We start from the raw sequence: 21,069 nt of genomic DNA, 5'->3' as shown, positions 1-21,069 counted from the left end.
TGGAACCATCACTGAATTATACAATGATCATAATATTATAGGTTCGATTGAGATCGCCATAACGACGATTATTTATTTATCTACATGTTTGCCGTACGACTTTGTTGATTAACCCAACACAAATTATCATCTCCAAAAGCCTAAGAGTGCGGAGGAGACAACAGGTCTCATAAAAGTATTTTTAACATATTTATCTGTATTGACGCATTCAAAATTATATAATAACATCGTATGACAAATAGTTTTATAGTGCGTGCGGCGTCTATATTATTAAAGTTAATTATGAGATTTCTGTCTTAACGATTTTATATGCACTCTCGTAATTTGCTCATATTATATACAGAAAGAATCACCAAATACTCACATCTCAATTTTTCAATGAATTTATTCAAATCCTGGTTTTTGAAGTTTTTAAGTATGTATACTTAATAAGGACCATTTGAACCAAGTTGTCAAACACTTTGATTTTTCGCCTGGGATTTATCTGCAATTCCTGCAATTTATTTTTCTCCTATTGGTAATCACTTTTTTCCATGTGAATTGTTAGGCAGATGACTTTTTTGAAAATTTGGATTTACCTTAATCAAAATTCAGATGGTTAGTTTTTAAATAATTATTTAGTTTTGTGCACTAAGGATTATATGTCCATGTGAAAATATGTTGGAGGCTATAATAATATGATAATTCGAAAATTATAGTAATTATTACTAATTTTAGTAGTTAGTGTTATTCTATTAACATTTTAAAGTTACTAAAAATAAAAATTTGCCCGAATATAATATGGCAATATGCACTTTATTAATTGATTTTTTTACTGTAGGTATGCATTTTATATTTTTGTAAAATCATTTTTTAGGACCTTGATCATATTAATATCATAACTTATGTAGTTGATACATTATAATAATTCAGAAATTACTCTTTCTAATTTTTATCAAGTTACACCAACATTTTCGAAATAACTGTCAATTTAACAATTTTTACTAAAAAAGTTTTTGTTTAGAGTGTTATTATGCGTGGTTGATAAGTGAATCATCCTGTGATATAGATGTATCCGTTATCTTGACGAGATGTTAGTTACGGGAAATTATATATTAAACAGCTGCCGACTGCCGATTAAGGCTATGTGTTTTTATCTACATCCTCATTCGGTGCAATGTAGTAAAAGCTTGACATTTTATTATAATATATTATTTGTTACTAAACATGATAGTTGGTTTATCGTATTTATATTCTAATGGTTATTAATTACACAAATATTATTTTGAACTTAAGATGTCATAAACCGTTTTGACTATGATTTAATGGTTATATGGACGTTTAATACATTAATTAAATAATGGTCGAATTGGTTTGTCCATTCTCTGTTTCTGAAATTTGTCCACCACCCATTCGCAGTGTTCTGTTTGTAGAAAATTTGTATTTTGTTCCCGAAAAATGCCCACTATTTAGAGGTATCCACTATCGGTCCGTCGGGTTAGAATGTATATTCGTTTATTTTATAATATATACTTATATTAGGTATATAGTATATCCCAATAGCACTTTAACTTTAAGGATTAAACTGGTGGAGGGGAGGGGGGTCGAGGGGTTCAGAGACCGTCGAATTTTTTAAAAGTTGAAGATTTTTAGCGGTGAATTTATTGTTTATTGACTTTTGTATAAAAAATACTTTTATATATTCGTCAAAGAAGTAATTACTAGAATAAAGAGTTTATAATGTCTCGAATGTAAAAATGGTACGAGTGTCGAGTGTCCAGTGTCTATATTAAAATCTAAAACAATGTCGGTCGGCTTCTCCCCTTCGAAATTTATTTTCAGTTACGGCTTCGCGTACACAACCTTGCACACTATAATGCTCACTGCGTACTAAACAAAATGTTTAAGCCAGTTTGAAAATTATTTTGTTTTATTGTTGCAGAACTGCTCGCGAAACATTACACGACAATAAACGCACACGTGCGCAAACAGTTCGCCCAACAGTTTAACGTGTACTGTAACAAAACGGTGTTGGACGAAGGACCGGAAGAACCTTACCAGTATCAATGGACGTATTACAACGCTTTTTTTTTCGCGTTGACCACGCTGAGTACGATCGGTAAGTGTCTATTACGAGAATAAACGTCTACATGAAGGTCGAAGATTTTTGAAATTTTCAAAAATTCCCACCGAAAACTTGTGATTTTTGACACGATACTTTTGATCAGCGTTTTAGAACGTAATAATAATATTGTAATGACATTTAATGCTGAGTTAAAAATAAGTTAAAAACATATTATATTTATTAAATATTTTAACTCGGCGAGGAAACCTTATCGGAGATTTCACTATAATATTATACTTTGATATGCTAGGGGTGATTCTTTAATATCATTGGAGAAGTTAAAAATATTTTTTTTCAGTGGTTTAGGTAATGACAAAAATACTATTTTATTATTGTTATTACACTTTTAATTTCATATTCACGAACAATTTATTACCTACTCAGAAATGTCTGCAAGTCGGTATATAATAGTATTTAAAGTTTAGTTAAGTAGGTAGAACAGTGCCACAGTGGTACACTACAAAATGTTGGTGCACTACGCTCTCTAAGGTTTGAATACTTATAACCAGGGCTAAGGATTTTATGTGCTTAAAATCTTAAAAATATGCATATACATATGAGTCTAAAAAAATATTAAAATATTAATTTATTTTTAATTAAAAAAGACATAAAAAAACATATCTTGTCATATTACTAAAAATGTATATTTTATGCATACTACATTGTGCAAAAAAATTTGGATTTTAACTCAGCATCTTCGCTTTACCTAGCAGTAAAAATTTGTATGCAAAAAAAATAATCATTTTATAATTACATTTTAGTTGTATTCGTTTATGTAATCATTTGCTGGGTTCTTGTATTGAACATTTTCCTCCGTTTAATCATTTTCATATGTTTTACACTTTTTGTATATTATGTTGTACTTCACTAGATGGCCGTTCATATTCTACTTTAATTTTAAATAGTTTGCAAAATAAAATTCGTCCGTCTGCGGAAAATACATTATCCCCAAATTTCAAAATAAAACTTCTTAACCGACTAATTTGTGTTTTTTTTTTTTTGCATATTATACCACAAATACGATCGCTATTAAATAGAAAAAATAACGAATACAAATACGAACACGACAACGATTGACGATACATGCACACGATAACGATCGTAGTCCGTCGATCACTATGTACTGGCAAATAAAATAATACTATAAAAGACGGATTAAATAAAAATAATATTGTCCTCAGTGCTAAAAATAAAATGGGTTCCCCGTAACGCTATTGATTATCGCCTTATCGGTATTATTGCCGACAAAATCATGTAGATAAAATAAATTTACTAAAAAATTTTTTTAAGGGTAAATAATCAAAAATCATTTAAAAATATGCAACAAAAATCGATAAATCTTAAAAAATATGCATTTGTAGAAAAAAATTCCAAAAATATGCAAACATATATGCACAGTAAACTTTTAAATATTAACTCCTAACTCCACAACACAAATTTGTACCGGATCAGATTTATCCTAGTTTTATAAAAAGTTATTACGCTCTGGATAAAGGAACCACTTCTTGCGCTATAACAGCGGTGGCAACAGTTTTAATTCTGTACGACATAATACGTTGTAATCATCATCATATAATATTATGTACACTTTTTGATTCGAAATGTTCCGACGGACAGATGAACGTGTCCGTGCACGGTGGAGGATCCATCATCTCTCGGGAAATTAAACCACCAGCGAGCTATACGCGTGTATATTGTACTATTATCAGAATTTTACAAAATCGCAAGAACGACGTGCAACGTAATCATCATCATAATATATTATAATACGCAGGCATTAAATTTGTGTCTTCGCGCCCCATCGAGTGTCATAACAATTAACAGTATCGTCTCTGTGTACAGAGTTAGTTACGCCCTGCACGAAGTGCATAATATAACTTTTAAATAGGCACACAATATAATATTATAACACACATCAAACCCGCACGTGCAAAACGCCGCCTCGTGGCGTAGCGATTTTCGTTTTTTTTACGATCGTCGTTTAACCCGACACGTACACACACACACACACACACACACACACACACACACACACACACACACACAATTATATCGTTACCTACACGGTTGCGTCCTAATCGCCGTATGGGTACGCTAAAAAGATTTATCTCCGTTTATGTTATTATCATCATACGAATTAGGGTATTATACATATTATATAAGCCACATACCTACGCAATGAGTGTATAATAATAATTATAGGTACATGCGATATGATATAATACGCTGTAATAGTTACGATCGAATTATTATGTATAAGCAACGATTATTGGAATGGATCCAAATCATAGGCGATCTGCGCATGGATATATGATATACTTGTTCCTTATGCACACGGTACAAGTGCCCTTATCGAAAATCTGTGATATGGTATAGTTGAGTAAGGCTGCAGTGGTTAAAATAATATGCGGTTTATGAGTATCAAAAGTTAGTTACTGGTAAAATATAATCTGACCTTAAAGTACTGCAGGTTTCGCGAAATTGTTTATATTGTTTACGTCTTTTGAGTAAATAAAAAAAAAATGAAAACACATCCGCGTGAAATGTGTGTATGATAGCAGCGTGTTATCACACTTGTGAATATTATAATTATTATTATTGCTTTTGTGTAGTTTCCAATTTTTTATTTTTTACAACGGCCATGTATGTTATCATGTGTTTTGTTTTAATTTCCGATTATTCACTATTAAACGACTACGTTGATCGACTATTTCAATTATTACACATTGCATATTCCACAACAATGTCCGTGTACTCACATTGCACGCACTATAATATGGGTCGTGTGTAAAGTTCAAGAGAAACGGGTCTCGGTGCACCGCCCGTGTTGTGCACTTCTTGTTTACAACTGAGTTAAATTTTTTCATTGGCTATGTGAATGATTATAAGTCCGTACGTATACAATATGGAAAAAAATAAAAGGTATTTTACACATATTAATATTAAATATCCGTTACTTTTGATAACTGGGGCATAGTGATTGGGCACCTTTATGTAGAGCGAAAAAACAACGACATGGAGCTAACTAAGTTTCATCAAAAAATGGACGTGGTGACCTTTACCTCCGGGGTACAGATTTTTAAATATTCATTATGATCCGGGAAAAATCTGAGAAAAAGTATATTTTTTGTACGTAGAAACGAAATAAAACGAACACAACATATAAAATAACATTACGTATACGAATGATCTATGGGTAATCAATAAAATAAGAATATTTTCTTGTTGTATTACGAATAAGATCAATGGTTATTTGATCGAAAAAACGAGTCAGCCATCTAAAAGTTAGCACATATAGTAAATAATATTACAACGTAAGAGTGTAAGTCATGACGATATAATTTTAATCGAGTTTCCTTCAAAATAATTGAAATCGATATTAAAACAGCAGCAACATTAAAATACGTAATTTTTATTAAAAGCCAAATCTTAAACGGTAACGCGGCGTCCTGGATTGGCAATTTATAGCTACACAACTACTATCGAGAACACCTGTTAATTACAAATATAATTATTTTTATTACATGATATCTCAGGAGTGTTGTATTTTTCTAATGCATTTTCACTCACGTCGTGAGATGATGATATTGTTTTTAAATTTTTATTTGAACAATAAAAGCATATTTTCATAACCCTTAAATCGTCTTTACAATGTTTCTGAAATATTTCGGGAACATATTATAATAATATATTACCATTACATAAATATTCTATTTTTTGACTGAAATCCACTGGCCACTGGGAAATAGTTGAATACTTAATCTGTAGCTTTTTGGGCCACTCGATGATCTTTTCACGTCAGACGCAGTCCACCGTTGATGGATCAATGAACTTTACACGGTGGACTTTCACTGACCACTAGAAGATTTTTGCCGGATCAATGTGGACTCTCGTTGGCCTCTTGGCGAACTTTGTATTACATCGTAGTCTTTCGTTCTTGGGTTGACAAATTCGGAAATATGAACGTAGACATCGGTAGGTGACTCAAGAAAGGCTTTTGTTTGACAGTGGTCGATCTTTACACGCCCAACGTAGAAATTCGTCTGAGGCTCGGCAAACTCTGCACGGATGGCTCATGATGTCCGGAGATTCCACTGGCGAGTTTCGTGCTATGCGTTGTCATGATGCACTTCTAATAATAATTGTTAATGGAAATCCATGTTAATAGTATGTTTCGCATAGATATGATATGATAACTATCACGTTCGATAAAGTAATTTCTTTTGTTTTGCATAATAAACGCTTAATTAATAAAAATATATTGTTGATTAAAAAACGTAGTCATAACAATTGGTACTAGTTCAGCACACACGTGAATCTATACAACTAAGTTACATTTATACATTTAAAGCGCAAATAAGATACAGAATATCATTTATATTGTTTTACGAGAATATCATGATTAAGAGAAATGTGGGAAGTCATAGTTTTATATATATCATATATGATTTAAATAACTAGTCAATTATAGCAAATAATATATATTGCAATATAATGATATTTATAATATGTAAACCCATTAATATGTCAATTGTGCAGAGTTCGTCGAGCCATCAACGCAAGTCGACGCGTCGTTCAAAAACCACAACCGAAGATACTCTTGAAGTGGTCCACTTGACGTAGAATACTTACTAGAAAGCTATAGATGAAGTATCCAAAGATTTCCCAGTGCTCAGCGAATGTCTACAGCTCAGAGTGCTTCGAGCCATCAACGGAAGTAGACGCGTCGTTTGAAAACGACAACTAAAGATACCACACTTGGCCTTTAATACTTTACGTATGATGGAGATATGTGTTGTTTATTTGGGATGAAATTTAATTTGACTAATTCCATCGCAAATAAATCAACGCATATCTTCATCGTATGTAAAGTATTCCAGGTTATGTGTAGTTTCTTTAGTGGTCGTTTTCGAACGACGCGTCAACTTCCGTTGATGGTTCGTAGCACTCTGAGCTGTAGACATCCGCTGGGCACTGGGAAATCTTTGGATACTTAATCTATAGCTTTTTGGACCACTAGTTACAGTTTCCACGTCAACCGTTATTCTCCGTTGGTCTCTAAGAGATGAACTTCGCACCGAGGACTTTCGTTGGCCACTTGGTGAACATAGCATTATAACCGTACTCTTTTGTTCTTGGATTCTCAAATTCGTTTTCGTTAATATGGACGTAGACATCGGTAGTTGACTCGAGGAAGGATTTTGTCTAGCCGTGGTCGATCTTTCCAAGTCTGACGTGGACTTTTGTTGTCCATTGGAGGAACTTGGCAGGGCCAACTTTGAATTTCGTTGACCTTTGGACGATCTTTGCCCGGCTACCGTGGATATTCGTTGGCGACTCGAGGAACTTGGCAAAGTGATATTTGGATTTTGTCGGCCTTTGGATGAACTTTGACAGGCTAACGTGGATATTTGTTGGCGAATCGTCGATATTTCCAAGTCTGACGTGGATTTTTGTTGTCCATTAGAAGAACTTGGCAGGGCCAACTTTGAATTTCGTAGTCCTTTGGACGTTTTTTGTCCGGCTAATGTGGATATTCGTGGGCTGCTCGTCGAACTTTTCACAGCGAACGAGGATTTTTGCTGACCGACAGTTGTCTGGTACTTAGTTGATATCTCATTATTTCTAAAAGGTATAATACCACGTTATATTTACATATCGGATTTATTTTCCCTACAAAAATATGTCTAAATGTAGGCTAAAACACGAGTTGGACAAGTAAATTACGGTCGATTAGTTTCAAAATTACCACCTAGAAAAACATTAAGTCACATAACGTATATACATTGTATTTTCATTAAACGGTAACATATTATTATAAATTATAATACGACCAAATACTTATTATTTAATATTTATAAGTCTTAGATCCCGTAATTATAATATTAATCACGAAATATTGTATCAGCGAGCGCTCTTATTATCAATGGCTTCGGTTTTCGCGAATATCTCAAGCAAAAACCAGTTAAGTCGCACCCATTAAAAAAAAAAATGGGTAGTATTTCATAAAACCTATTCGACACTTACTTTTTTTTCAAAGTAGACTTTGAGGTGGAACACGACGGTTTCGTCACTGGTGACTGTTTTCTAGAACAATTGTCAGCAGTGGGTTCATACGGCACCCAATTAGTGAAAAACATGTCGTCCGGGTAATAGAGGCCACGTGTCGATTTATTAACAGGCGGTTTAGTTTCTGAAATTCTGTATAAAAAACGATGAAAATCGGTGTCAAATTATTTTAGCTCGAAATATCATTGATTATCTTACTGTCGAACAATAGTTTTTCGACTGTTGGATTCCGACAGTGCCCGCCCGACATCTGAGTCGGTCGCATCTCGGACTCCAAAATAATTGTATGGTGCACAGTCACAACGAGCAAACCAAATAGAAGTGAGAGAAACGCTGATCATAAAAATCTCCCAAAAGGATGACATTATGATATGATTTCTCGTGTGAGTGATAAATATCCGTAAGACGTAAATTTACAGCGTGTAAATATATGATTGACCTTCGTAGAGATTCTTCGGACAAATGACAAGCTCGTTTGAAAATATATATTGTATAATATATTAGAACAAAGGCAGTTGTTTATGTTGACAACTGAAAATGACTGTCAGGGAAACAATATTACATGGAGACGACAGAATATTGACTAATAACATTATAATATAATACTACAAAATATAAAACGAACTTTTTCGAGATTTTTAATAATGTGTTATTGTCAATCCCTTCCCACCCACCCAACAGAGTTCAGATGCGCCAATGGGACACAATGAATTACGAATTTATTAAAATACTATGCTACAAATAATAAAATAGAAAATATTAGATAAATATAAAAAAAAATGATTTCAAACAAACCTCATTCGATTTTCGTTATTCTTGATTGTATAGTTTTTAGGTTCCATTTTCTTAACCGATGCCCGTATCAAACAACTGTAGAAGCAGGTCCAATGTCGAATAAAATTGCATTGTCGATTGTCAATCTACAAGACGTGTCGTATACGATTAGAGTAACAATCAATATTGTGAAGTACCTGGTATTAACTAATAAGTGAATAATATTAATATGCTCACGGGCAGAGTATTAAATCGATTTCATGTTTATAATGTTATAACTGCGCTTTTAATATTATGATGGAGATTGGAGAGCTGCAGGACGGTTATGAGTATGCACATTGCACAATGCACATCATATCTAATGGCACATGTATAAGTATAAATATATACAATTAAAGTAGCTATATGTGCCGTGTAAATTATATAAATAAATAATTACCTACTTTGTATACGTACATGAGTGTGCTGTGTGCAAACGAAAAACATATTAAGTTGATCGATATTAAGTTTATACAATATCAATATTGTTTGTGTTCAAGAAAATAAAAATCTAAATCTATTGTCTGAATTTGGTTTCAAGTCTTTCATAAATGTTTTTAATAGATTACCTACGGGTTTTAACCATTCGTGTTTAGACCACATATTATGTATTAATTGTAACGAAAACCAAATGAGTAATACCTATTCGGGTGTGATACTATCAGAGAGCACAGATCACTGTACAATATGTGTTTCTATACCTAACAATGCCAAAGTAGATAATAAGGACAAAAGGTGTAACATTATTGATTATAATAAAATTGTATCTAATTTACTAAATGAAAATTGGAATGAAGTATATAATGAATTCTGCGATGTCCATAAATGTTATAATGTCTTTGATAATATAATTCAAAATGCAATTACTAAATCAACAACTACCGTATTAATGAATGCTAAAAATAGGCAACTAAAAGATTGGATGACTAAGGCTTTATTAATTTTGAACCGGCACAAACAGTCTCTCTCAATGAAATGTAAAAAACACCCTAATAATATACAGTTAAACTTACATTATAAGAAATTCAAAAACTATTACACAAAAACTATAAGGCTAGCCAAAGATAAAGGTTATCAAATAAAATTTAAAAATGTAAGCTCGAACGCTTAGTTAATCAGGAAACTAATAAATAAAATTACTGGATCTAAATGTATAAGTGATAATGAAATTATCAAAATAAAACTTAATGATCATGAAATACATACTAAAAATGATCCCATAACTGCGTCCAATATGTTTAATATTTTTTTCATTAATATCGTGAAAAACACAACAAATAACACATCTTATTCAGAAAAAAACTATGAACTCAAAAATGTTTCTTTTAGTGAGATTTTTTCTAATACAATCGAATCTTCAGATATACTTAATATTATAAACAATCTAACACGCTGCAGATCTAACACGACTCGAATAATGTTTCGCAGTTCTCATTGTTTTGAAAATATCCACTTTATTGTTGAAAATGGCTTACTACAACTTTTATAACATTGTATACGATTTTTATGGTCTATGATTTTTTTGGGAATACACGTCGTCGACGGTAAAACGGCGTCTGTTCGTAATAATGCCTATATGTACAAACTGTTGGGCGTTTTCAGGATTTGAAATTCAATGACTCCGCCCGTAATCGTTTAAGGAATGGTCATGAAAGTGACTTGAACGACACTATACAATACAGTATAATAATATAAATAAATCATCTTATACTACCCTATCAGATCGTAACAGCATCGAATAATATTTTTGATTGTGATTGGGTCGTATATTATAAAATCATTTGTTATAGGTTATGGAAATCTGCACCCGACTTCCGGGACCGGGCGCATACTGGTGTTGGTGTACTCGTTGATCGGCATCCCCCTCAACGGTATCGTGTTGACGCAACTGGGAAGCTTTTTCGAATCCAGAGTGAGTACCTATACTTAATACAATACGATCGGGAATTCTTCCAGTTCTGTGTTTATTATTTTAAGAATTGAATGCCCGCCATGACTCCCTTGTTCTTCGTGTCCTCGGTACTGCATGCAACGTCGTTAGCTCGAATGTAATTTTCTTGCTATTTTTTCTTTTACTGAATTTTTTAATTTTCTAAATCTTTGTTTGCCTGCTTGGTTTTAACGTATTTTGAATCTGGCTCTATTCGTTTACATGAATATAAATAAATGTAACGATTTAACGTGCTGTGTACAGCTTGTAATGCCTATAGAGCGTGATAGCGTTCTACTACAAAACCAATTATATAAAATTTCGAATCTCGATTGAAACTATCACCAAATGCTCGAGCGGACAACCCGATCCGGTTGTTTACGGTAAAAAATCGATCAAGCCTGTTGAACAAAACGATTCCACTCAAAAATTCGTATTTTCGTTCCGCCCAGTATTGTACGGGATTTACTATAACACGTCATAGATGACCCACCCCCACATGCAAAAAAGCGTCCACCGTAATCGTTTTACGAATATAATAATAAGCCATCATTGACGTTGCAGTCGCGCACTCACAATGCGACACGCGTTTTGCGGCCGAACCGCCGGTGCTGGACCGGATATCAATTTCCGGTGCCGAAAACGAGTACGGAAGATCGCGGCAGGGTCGATTCTCGGGGGGGGGGGGGGGGTCGCCGTCGCCTATGGTTACTGGGTAATAGGCATACACTTTAATCGGTATTTATGGTATTTAATACAGTTGCACGGTTGACGGGTTCAATTACACGGTAGTCGGGCACGCACCCGCGACATAATAATCATTACGAGTGCGGCGCAGGTACAATACGTTTAAATAATATTGTGGTACATTACCTACATAGTAAATTGAAATTGGATCGTATTGTAATATGCATAATTATTATTCGGCATTGTAAAGGGTCTGACACGATTTCGAAATGTTAGCGATTGATCAATCATTCTAAATACCAATTCTACTTGTTCGATTACAGCTATAGCTACCTGCGTGTTATATAATAACATATTTAAATAAAACTCATCGCCGAAAGTAACAACTAATGAGCGCGATAAATCGACGAACTCGTATATTAGGTATATTATAGTAGTGCTCGCAAGTAATAATCATAGTATATTGTGAAAACAGATACGCGGTAACGAGCCTATAACAACGATACTTCGATAAATATATAAATATGATTATGACTTTATTTTATCAAGTACTTGTACTTGAAGGCGCGCCTATATGCTGAGCTACTAAAAAAAATGTTAAGACATCCGACGGACGTAATATGTTACATTCTTCGAGTTTATTGTCTAAAATATATTGGTGTCATATTGTTTTACGATCGTCGACAATGCGGCTGCAGATATAGGATATTATTTGTTGTATTAAATATTAATATTTAGTCATATATTCTATTCTTTTGGCAATGTTACTCGAGATAACATTTTACACTCGCACTTCGTGTACTCGATGAGTCATAATATAGTGGCATATACCACGGGATAATGGGCAGATACACTCGTATTTCGTAAAACAAACAAAAACAAAAAAAAACAATTTCTTCGCATTCGAGTACTCGTTATGTATTTAATTATATTTATATTATATTACATGTTGTGAATCCGTCCATAAGGTTATATGAATATTATATTACACCAGATGATAGCCATAGAGGGTATAATATGAGTAGCAACGTTGGACTCACATGTATTTATATTACTCTGTAATATTATAATTGTCATTATCGTCGTGTTGAATGTTTGAGTACAACGATCAAAAGTGTAGATTGAGTGAAAAAAAAATGATAAAACATGTTCATGAGCTGTACAAAATAAAGTCTCTCGTTTACATAAAAATGGCTGACTGCAATAATTAAGGTGGAATGCGAATATGGAGCGGGAGCAGTGGAAAGTCGAACAAACAGACGTCAGGGCCGTATTTACGATTTTCGTGTCCTGGGTCAACCGTATTTTCACACCTCCCCATCCCTCCCACGCCAAAAAATAGATCCACTTTTTTGATTTTTTTTTTTAACAATATGACTTTCCTAGTTATAAAACTAATATTTTCGTAATTTTTATTACTCAAAATTTAACTTTAAATTTGCTGTAAATGGTGCAGTAGTTTGTTAGTCTATTAAGGTGAACTTTTTGCATTCTTAATAGAGGGAAATAGTGAATTATATCAGTTTTGTTTTTGGTGAGTAATTTTTTGCGATCCGTTATCGTTGTACAAGACCATGCATTTTGCAATGCTAAATGTTGTTACATTGATAGCAAAAAATAAAAATACATAGGATAATTTAAATATTATATAAATTATAAATATTATAATAATATATTAGAGCCCGGTTGAGGTGTCACGCATTTCACCGTCGTGCATGTATACTAGGTAATCGAATTAATAACTAATTTTTAATGTTTTTCTCCCGAACTCAACGTAGATTCTTCGAGCTCATTACAGCTACAAGACTCAACGGATGATGGGACCCCAACTGAGCCTAATCCTGGACATAGTAACGTACCTGATACCCGGAATAATCGTCTTCATCTTCCTCCCGGCTGGCATCATATCTTTTTTCGAAGAGTGGACGTTCGACGAGAGCGTATACTTCACTTTTGTCACGTTGACCACCATCGGCTATGGAGACTACGTCGCTGGTATGGTATAATATTTGATAGCACGCCTAGTGATCATTGACGGACATTTTGATGAGATAAAAATCTGAAAAGATAATTAATATCATATACAGTATTAAAACAAACACTGACTTGAACGAAAAATTAATTAACTATGTAGGTATTTAATTATATTTTCCAATAAGTGTTTAAATGTAAATACAAATACGTCTACTTAAAATTTTGTACTACGATTTTCCGGCTCATGTTAACCTTCTTTACTTAGATCTGGACGGTAAAAATAAAATTGATTACAAATTTTCGTGTGTATACTTAATGCTCAACGAAGTAAACACTTAATAAGTATCTACCTACGTGTATTAATATATTAAAACATTGTCTCGTTTCGCCACGTATGAGTAAGAGGACTCTGAGCAGTGCCGTACTTAGGGGTGGGGTTTTTGGGCTTAAGCCCCCTGCCCCGAAATATCAATTTTACTTGACAGTGCCCTAGCTCTAGCAATAAAATATTGTAGCCCTCCCCCCTTCCCAAAAAAAATCCTGGCTACGGAACTGACTCGGAGTGTCTCGAGGACATTCGCATATAAAAATCATATGAAAATGTAATAATAAAAACAATAGCCTCCAAAAACCAAAGGGCTTACAAAAGCGTTGCATTTATTTAAAATGTTCAAACTTTTTGATCACTCCGGTGTCACAGACATACCCAACTATAACTGACGACGACGACCGCGTAACCGCGTGTTTCAGGGCAGAAAGTCAACACCGGAATATCGTACGACGCTTACAAAGTGTTCCTCGTGTTTTGGATCATGTTCGGTCTTGGCTACCTATTCATGATTCTCAGCTTCATATCGAGAGCCATGCGGTCCAAGACGCTCGAACACCTGTTCCTGGAACGGCTCAAGCAAACCCACTCGAAAATCTGGCACCAGTTCACCAAGGACGTCGTGTACATTAGACGCGTGCTCAACGAGTCGTACCTGTTGAAGTTTAAAGTTCGTTTAGTCATTGGCATATAATATATTGTAAATATGTACCTATTATGTGAACCGGCTAAACTAAAAATAACTATTATCATCATTTACACCGCTATTTGACAGTTGTGAGGTTAAATAAAAATCAATTTCTAGAAATTCGAAAAACAGCTGATATCTTATCGGCATTTTATTCGAAATCTAGCAATCATTAAAACTATAAAATATTGATTCGGCAATCGATATTTTAATTTTTAAAATAGGCTTATAAATATATATGACCGTTTAATGAATAATAAATGAATAATATATGAATATACAATAGAACGCTAAAGTTATGGAATTTAAAACTGAAAGAATTTTGATTTAAAACTGTAAGACATACCCAGGTATTTGAATTATATATTAGATACATATAAAATGTTCATGATAAATAGTGTGTAGCGTTAAATAAAAATATATTGCAGTTAACGATGCAATATTGAAATATAAAAAAAAATACTTTCTGTTTTAGCTAAAATGTTTGTACATAATTTGAAGTGTTTATAACTTCATATATAATTAAACTACTTACATTATCGTTTAATGTATTAGTTAGTGTTTTATTTTAGATACCTATTAAAACGTATACTATACTTTTTATTTCATGTTATGGAGTACAATTATGTTGTGCTTTTCTAAATATATTTAGGCATTCATAAGTTAGATATTATTTTTTTATTATTTTTTTATTGGTACCTACTTAATTATACAAGTTTAATGTTTGAACCTTGTCATTTACTTTAACCATCAATAGTTTTATAAATTATCTAATATCGATTCATCGATATTTTTAGAAAATTATCACCATCATATCTGAAATTAAAACGATCGTAAGCTGTAATTAAAAAACTAATTAATCTGAAAAACCGCTATGATAGAAAATGAAATAAAAACATAGTTGCAATTAGTTATAAATTTATAATAGTTTTTACTCATGAATATTAGTCTATTTGTATGTATATATATATATATAAATAAAAAAACAAAAAACGGCTGAGATTAATAAGCGTTTCTGTGTATGCACACGTTTAATAATGGAGCGACCGGCATGTTGTTTTTACTAATCCTCTCACTTATTTATTTCAGAGAGGTACAAGTTTTGTTTGTTATTTGTTTGAATGTGTTTAATAGTTGCCAGAATTTGTTTACGTTGATACAGGACTTATTCAGTTTTCTGCGTGGAGGGAAGGGGGGGAGGGGCTGTAAAAATATCATTCATTGTGTGTTTTTTTAAATTTTATAGTTGAATTATATAAATTAAATAAAGAACGCTATTTTTAATTTGTTTGATGAATTACGGCATTTATTTGTCATATATCTCTGGGGATCTATATATTCCCAGCTCTTTTGATGAAAAATATGGTGGAAGTCCTGTATAGGTACACCGAAGAAATTCTCGAAACTATCAAACACATTAAATTGAAAAGCTTTTTAAATAATGATATAAAAAAAAAAATTAAAAGTATCTATATAATTTTCAACCACTTTTTGGGGACTAGAGAAACTCGTCTATACCTCTCGCTCACGGACAAATTTGAAAATGAACAAATAAAATATGAAAGTAGTCGGAAATCTCAGGTTTCAAATGGGGTAGGGGAGGGTCAATGAAATAATATGTCACTCGTAACAACATAGCAATAACAATAAGCCTACGACAACAACAACCTAACTGTGTGTCCGTTTAATGTGTCCTGTGCAGCCGGTGTACAAGAAAGAGGCGTTGTCACGTGACCAACCGCTAAGACGGAGCCGGAGCGCGCCGAACCTGACCGAGTGGCCGGTGTTGTGCAAGGTTCTGGCTGCAGTTCCGGCGGCGCGCCGGACGTCCGACGACGAGGACGAGGAGGCGGTGCGCCAGCGGTTCGAGAAGCACCGGATGAAACGCCGGCGGGCCTTGTCTCAGAACAAGATGCGTTCGCTGCTCCGGCGCACCAAGGCCACGTCAGAGATCGACTTGGCGCACATCGACAAGGAGGCCACGTTCGGCGCCGACATAGCGTCCTACGAGATCCTTTCCCGGGTGGTCGACGCCCTGGAGACGGCCGTGCCCAACCAGCCGGGTGACCACCAGCACCAGCACCTGCACCAGCACCAGCACCAGCACCAGCACCCGCAGCCGCAGCCCGTCCACCACCATCTGCATCCGGATGCCTTTAATTCGGTGAGTGCATCCTTCACGGAAGTCGTTGGGAAAACGGAAGAGATGGGTGAGAGGGAGGGGGAGTGGATTTCCTGGGCGAGGCCAAGCGATATCGTTTTCCACTAACGTTAATTTTTCTAAAAAAAAGGAGCATTCCAATTTCTTTCATTGATTTGTTACATATTTAACAATATTGAGATTGCTCCGTGGAGGGGGGGGGGTAGTAGTGGTTTATTTACTAACAGATTTCAAACGTTATAGGTACGTATATACCTACTGCGGTTTTCGGAAAACAGAATTTACCACTGATCCGAAAACCATTGACCCTCATTAATCATAGATTTTCAACAGTTGAAATGAAAAAATGGAGTTTTCGGTGTCCAAATTCGATGAATTGTTTTTTATAAAAGTTCAGTCCACTAAAATCAGCTAACATATTATATTTTTTATATGTTCGTGTATCTGGTTGTTAGTAGTTAATTTGATTTTGACCGTAGCTTTTTCTGCTAATCAATAAACAAATACTTTCCAACATCTCGACCGTCATCAAAAATTAAACTTTGTGTATCCTGCTTTGGGAAAATATACAGAAAAATCTCTTGAATAAAGAAATTATTGTTTCTAAAATATAATATATTGCAACTAGAGCAAGAAAAAAGCGTTGTCGTTCTCCGAGGGCGTGCAAGGGTTCACGAACGAGGACATACTTGCCGGCGAAAAGAACGAGTGGACAGTCGGCGGCGACATGTTGAACAGGGAAAACACGTTCGGGTCCAAACACAGAAATTCATATTTCGAGTATGACACGTGGGGTGGAGGTGATGATCAAAATTTCAGAAAGTAAGCGAATCATTATTGGTGTTCGTTAGAACTTAGAACCAACTCTAGGCAAACATAATAATTACTTAATACGTTTTGACTATGCGCCACAAATTATAATTGTAAGTACCTACGTGTTTAATCGAAGAGTTCAACGTCAATTACATTCAATCAGTTATTCCAATTTTTAACTCAACTTGTCATAATAAATTTGTCACGACTTAATAATTGTGAGTTACGAAAATCTTTGAGCCAATGAAAAGGTGTTTCCTGCTTAAACTTTTTTGTCACCCGTGTAAATTGGAAATTTGGTGCCAGAACTCATAAAATCATTCTTTTCACGGTACATATTTATAAAACCTATAAAATATTTATTGTGAGTTTTATGAAGTACTAAATACATATTGACGAATAAAACATTAAAAAACCCGCTAAGAGTTTTTATGGGGTATATTTAAAAATAATTAATAAAAAAGTCATGTTAAATTACAAAAGTCTCCATAGTCGATAGAGATGAACATAAAGTGATATTTTTCGAGCGACAAAATGTATAAAACCGCACAGTTGAAAATATGACAAAAAGTAACATATTAAACAAAAACTACCATAATAGGTACTCAAAATTGAAAATGTCGAAAAGAACCACCTCGCACTGCACGGAAATAAACGAACACAAAATAGTTTTTAATATTAAGTTTATACTTTGACAAAAAACCATAAGGTTAAAACTAAAATATATTTTATTTTTATTATCGCCTGCGGTAACGCGTGTTTAAGGTCGACGACTGTTTGCTTTGCATACATAACGATAAACGTATGTTATCATAGTCATTGAACGTAATTATTATTGTGTTCTGACGAAGACGCAACTAGTCGGTGTGTTAGATGGAAAAAAAATATATTAAAATCACCTCGCTGTAAAAGGTCGCAACGCCGAATAATATATCATATTTATGTGAAAGTCCATAATTTCTTTAAAATTCTCCATAATATACACCACACACGATAACGATTAAATTCGATGTACGACCGTGTACTATCCGGCGTATACTATGGCCTTCGATTTCGAGCAGACTTATACGTTTTCGACGGCCTCACAGTTTTGTCGGGGGCAAAAATCTGCACAATTCACCAGTGGATTGTGCGCTTATCGCATTGCATTATGTTTATTGTGCATTGTAAACACAATACTTTCGTGCTTTGACGACTTCTCGGTCACGCTTAGCAATGTCACGACTTTAAAATCGAAGACGACCGAATCGACCGATACATTTTGTATAATATTATTATTATAATCCACGCAAGGTGATTATACTGACGAATTTTTACAAACAACGATATCGTTCTATTAATTATTTGAAAAAAAAAAAAAATGAAAAAAGTCACAATGATTATTCTACTGTTGACTGTCAAAGATCACGTCGAGCAAATCGACAAATCCTTGAGAGCAATGTTATTTTTGTTTCATGAAATTTGTTATTTGTTTACTCATTGAATACAATAAATAAATTAAAATTACAAACTTCCACTTATTTTATGACTTATCATACTAATTCCAAAAACAAAACTTAACTGATTATTCTTACCATACTTTACGATGACGTTTGCTTTTGCAGGTTAAACGATTACACGAAACACGGTAATGGTAGCCAGAACAAGCCGCGGGTACCGAAGCTGCGTCGAATGTCAGCTGCCGCGTTCAACTTTCTATCCAACAACATTGCACCAAAGTGGTTTGCCGACAAGTTGGCCGACGGCAGTGGTGGCGGCGGTGGTGGCCAGACCTGGAACGACGATCCCAGGCACAGGCTGTCGCTGAACGACGACCAGGGTTACGGTTACGGGTCCACGTACAACGGCACGGCGCCTGTCAATCGTACCAGCGCGCCGGTACAGTATCACCACCGCGGGTCACACGGCCTGCAAGTAGTGCATGACCCGCACGTGTACGGATCGTCCGCGCCAGAACATCAGCGACACCGCCGGCTGTCCAGCCCTGATCCGGTGCTCGCTCACTGCGCAAACACCATCGCCGTGGCAGATTTTCTGATGACGTTGCAACGGTCACTGGACGGTTCGTCGGTCACTGGACAGCATCCACCGCTATCGTCCGGAACGCACCACGCCACTAACCGGTCAGCGGTCACCGGAGGCGGATTCGCCTCCGTCATGCGGCACGAACGTCGGTCACCGCTGTTCACGCTGTTCCAAGATCGGCCCAGACGGGCGTCCGGCGAATCGTGGCAGTACTCGTCGCTGACGTCCATCGTGTCGTCCACGTCGTCCACGGTGGCCAACGGGACGACGACGCCGGCCACCGCCGATGGTACCATAAACGCGGTAACTATGATACGATAATATGCACATTAAGTTAAATATTGTTCACTGAAGGTGTTCACATGGGTTCACGGCTACATCGACAGTCATGGCGTGTGTCTTTTATCCTATTTCAATCGGCAGTTTCAATCGTGGTATCATCAACCACAAACCATGATCTATTGAAAAGTCTCCAGAGTTGGGGAAGCGCTTAAACACAAAACGACAGGTGACGCAGCTGTGATCCCTGCAGCTTAAAGCTGGATGCACAGCTACGTCGTGTGTCGTGTCATCGTGTGGATCAAATCGTATTGGACATTACTTTTTTGGGGGGGCGGGGGGAGGGTTATCTTTGTGTCTTTTTTCCTTCAGGCTCACCAGCCCACATTAACCTTCTTTTCCCGGCTTTTCTTGATGTGCGTGGTTTTTGGAACATGTTATGAAGTTTTTTGATTGGTTTGTATTTTCCATTCTTCGGTTCTTGGGTCAATATATTGTCCATAGATTCGTCTTAAAACTTTTCTTTCGAAAGTGTCTAATTTTATTTCCTCTGTCTTTCATAGTCCCATGATTCTGAGCCATAACGAATAATGGAATGTTTTAATCATTCATATAAATGTATAATAGTTTATGTACATATTTATATAGTAAACTCAATACATACATTACTCTGTAGTTTGTGTCCAGTGCACTAATTTTATCATCGATTACAACTGCATATTTAATATGGACCGTTTGCAGTGATGTTTATTTTGCCGTAGCTAATGTAACACATATAGCCCAAACTCTAAAGCATACTTAGCACATAATATATCTATTTTTTATTTGAAACATTTAATGCGCAAGTGAGGCGGCTGTTGGCGTGCCACATGTGCGAAACATCTTATGCGGCTTTAAAATAAAGAATTATTTTTCTTAAAAATATCTGAATATACTCGGCGACTAAGGCCATTAGCTGTTGTAAGGGTTATGAACTGTGGTAGGGGTAAAGTTAGTTGGTTGTTTTTTTTTTACGATTGTTACGGTAGATAGCAAACACGTGTATGTGTGGCAAGGTTTTTAACTACTATGAAATATGAACCCGGGTGGTCACTCATCCGGGAACTAGTAGCTGTGGCCGTTACTTACTCTCAGCCGCATTCCGCGACTGGCAGCAGCCAACGCGCCACTCCAAGCCACCTGAATATTTTGTTTTGGA

The 21,069-nt window shown here is 35.2% G+C and overlaps 1 protein-coding gene across 1 annotated transcript in view; it reads left to right on the top strand.

Annotated features, from left to right (window-relative positions):
- The window catches only part of LOC111041782 (open rectifier potassium channel protein 1), a 31,806-nt gene that overhangs the window by 9,368 nt on the left and 1,369 nt on the right, over nt 1–21,069 (top strand). The window contains exons 2-8 of the mRNA XM_022326232.1: nt 1,922–2,098; nt 10,777–10,898; nt 13,382–13,598; nt 14,328–14,575; nt 16,296–16,757; nt 17,383–17,576; nt 19,172–19,895. Of these exons, the coding sequence (XP_022181924.1) occupies nt 1,922–2,098; nt 10,777–10,898; nt 13,382–13,598; nt 14,328–14,575; nt 16,296–16,757; nt 17,383–17,576; nt 19,172–19,895 (2,144 nt within the window). The remainder of the gene's footprint in view (nt 1–1,921; nt 2,099–10,776; nt 10,899–13,381; nt 13,599–14,327; nt 14,576–16,295; nt 16,758–17,382; nt 17,577–19,171; nt 19,896–21,069) is intronic.

Source organism: Myzus persicae, unplaced genomic scaffold (assembly GCF_001856785.1).
Source record: "Myzus persicae strain clone G006 unplaced genomic scaffold, MPER_G0061.0, whole genome shotgun sequence".
Lineage (NCBI taxonomy): Eukaryota > Metazoa > Arthropoda > Insecta > Hemiptera > Aphididae > Myzus > Myzus persicae.
The sequence above is the reverse complement of the archived record's forward strand: the minus strand, read 5'-3'. Positions and strand labels throughout refer to the sequence as shown.